The 2500-nt window shown below is 50.3% G+C and overlaps 1 protein-coding gene across 1 annotated transcript in view; it reads right to left on the bottom strand.

Moving 5' to 3' along the window:
* Positions 1-1185: 1185 nt before the first annotated feature.
* LOC138363234 (salivary glue protein Sgs-3-like) overlaps positions 1186-2500 on the bottom strand; it is a 2862-nt gene continuing 1547 nt past the window's right edge. The window contains exon 2 of the mRNA XM_069322240.1: positions 1186-2500. This exon is cut by the window's right edge and continues 186 nt beyond it. Coding sequence (XP_069178341.1) covers positions 1371-2500 — 1130 coding nt within the window. The 3' untranslated portion in view covers positions 1186-1370.

The raw sequence follows: 2500 nt of genomic DNA, 5'->3' as shown, positions 1-2500 counted from the left end.
TTGGCAACAGTTCTTCAAGACTCCTGCTAATTGGTGATTATACCAATACTGCTGCTTGTTCACCTCTTACATTATTGGTAAGACTATTATCTCTCTCTCTCTCTCTCTCTCTCTCTCTCTCTCTCTCTCTCTCTCTCTCTCTCTCTCTCTCTCTCTCTCTCCCTTCCCCCCCAGACACCTTTCCAGGACCTCTCCCTCCAATGTATGGCCACATCTGTCGTAGACAAAACAATTTCTCCCTCTCACAGACACTCCCCAGTTCACCTCTCCCCCAGGCCACATCCCCAGTCACCCTAGTAACAGCAACAGACAGGTGAGACAGAGAGTCGCCCAGCACACACCTGCCTCGAGGAAATTAAACGTGTTTTTTTCACGTGTGGGACGGAGGTGAGCACTATATAAACACAAGGTTCTTTTTTGGGAGGCACCGTCACATTCCCTCAAGGCGGTGAACGTTTAAATAGTGTTGTCTGGTTAGTTCTTCCGCTAACATGGCTCTTAGATTGTCACCTGAGACATCTAGACCTTAGTCTGTCACCTGTGTTGTCTAGACCTGTCACCCCGAGACATCTAGACCTTAGTCTGTCACCTGTGTTGTCTAGACCTGTCACCCCGAGACATCTAGACCTTAGTCTGTCACCTGTGTTGTCTAGACCTGTCACCCCGAGGCATCTAGACCTTAGTCTGTCACCTGTGTTGTCTAGACCTGTCACCTGAGACATCTAGACCTCAGCCTGTCACCTGTGTTGTCTAGACCTGTCACCCCGAGACATCTAGACCTAAGCCTGTCACCTGAGACGTCTTGTCGCGGGGTCGTGGCAACAGTAGGAAGACGAGGTACAAACACCTCGTCAAACAGGTTATCTTATGAGGGTCTAAACGACACTCCAGCAGCTTTGTGCAAGAGCTTACGAGTATACAATACTCACGCCCACATGTCTACACGAGCCACACGCCCACACCAACCACATACCCACACGAGCCACACGCCCACATACCTACACGCCCACATGTTTACACGAGTCACACGCCCACATACCTACACGAGCCACACGCCCACACCAACCACATACCCACACGAGCCACACGCCCACACCACCCACATACCTACACGAGCCACACGCCCACACCACCCACACGAGCCACACGCCCACACCACCCACATACCCACACGAGCCACACGCCCACATCAAGCGAACAAACACCTCTAAGTGCAGACTTGACTGGAGTATTCCACGCTTTACATTGCACCGTTAACTGCAACAATTAAAGAGAGACACTGTACGTCTTGCAAGGTACATACAGCATTTTTCTTGATTTATCACTCCGTAAAAATTCAGGATTAAGCCCTAACCGGACAGCCCGTCCTCCTAAGATTTCCCAATGTCAAGAAAACGGTCAAAATATATAGCGGTCTCTCCTGACCCACCAGAGGACCCAAAACAGAAAACGGGACAGTACGTCTCTTTCGCCAGCCGCTTCCATGTTATAATACGACACTTTTTGGGCTTTTGTAACGCATACGGGCGAAAAGCGACGTTCTTTGTAGGAGGACAGGTTGTAGGAGGACAGGTTGTAGGAGGACAGGTTGCAAGAGGACAGGTTGTAAGACAGATTGTAGGAGGACAGGTTGTAGGAGGACGGGTTGTAGGAAGACAGGTTGTAGGAGGACGGGTTATACGAGGACAGGTTTTAAGAGGACAGGTTGTAGGAGGACGGGTTGTAGGAGGACAGGTTGTAGGAGGACGGGTTATAGGAGGACAGGTTGTAGGAGGACAGGTTGAAGGAGGACGGGTTTTAGGAGGACGGGTTGTAGGAGGACGGGTTTTAGGAGGACGGGTTGTAGGACAGGTTGTAGGAGGACAGGTTGTAGGAGGACGGGTTGTAGGAGGACGGGTTGTAGGAGGACAGGTTGTAGGAGGACAGGTTGTAGGACAGGTTGTAGGAGGACAGGTTGTAGGACAGGTTGTAGGAGGACAGGTTGTAGGACAGGTTGTAGGACAGGTTGTAGGACAGGTTGTAGGAGGACAGGTTGTAGGAGGACAGGTTGTAGGAGGAAAGGTTGTATGACAGGTTGTAGGAGGACAGGTTGTAAGAGGACAGGTTGTATAAGGACAGGTTGTAGGAGGACAGGTTGTAGGAGGACAGGTTGTAGGACAGGTTCTATAAGGACAGGTTGTAGGACAAGTTGTATAAGGACAGGTTGTAGGAGGACAGGTTGTATGACAGTTTGTAGGGCAGGTTGTATAAGGACATGTTGTAGGAGGACAGGTTGTAGGACAGGTTGTAGGGCAGGTTGTATAAGGACATGTTGTAGGAGGACAGGTTGTAGGACAGGTTGTAGGACAGGTTCTATAAGGACAGGTTGTAGGAGGACAGGTTGTAGGACAGGTTGTAGGACAGGTTGTAGGAGGACAGGTTGTAGGAGGACAAGTTGTACGAGGACAGGTTGTATAAGGACAGGTTGTAGGACAGGTTGTAGGAGGACAGGTTGTAGGAC

Source organism: Procambarus clarkii, chromosome 10, assembly GCF_040958095.1.
Source record: "Procambarus clarkii isolate CNS0578487 chromosome 10, FALCON_Pclarkii_2.0, whole genome shotgun sequence".
NCBI lineage: Eukaryota > Metazoa > Arthropoda > Malacostraca > Decapoda > Cambaridae > Procambarus > Procambarus clarkii.
The sequence above is the reverse complement of the archived record's forward strand: the minus strand, read 5'-3'. Positions and strand labels throughout refer to the sequence as shown.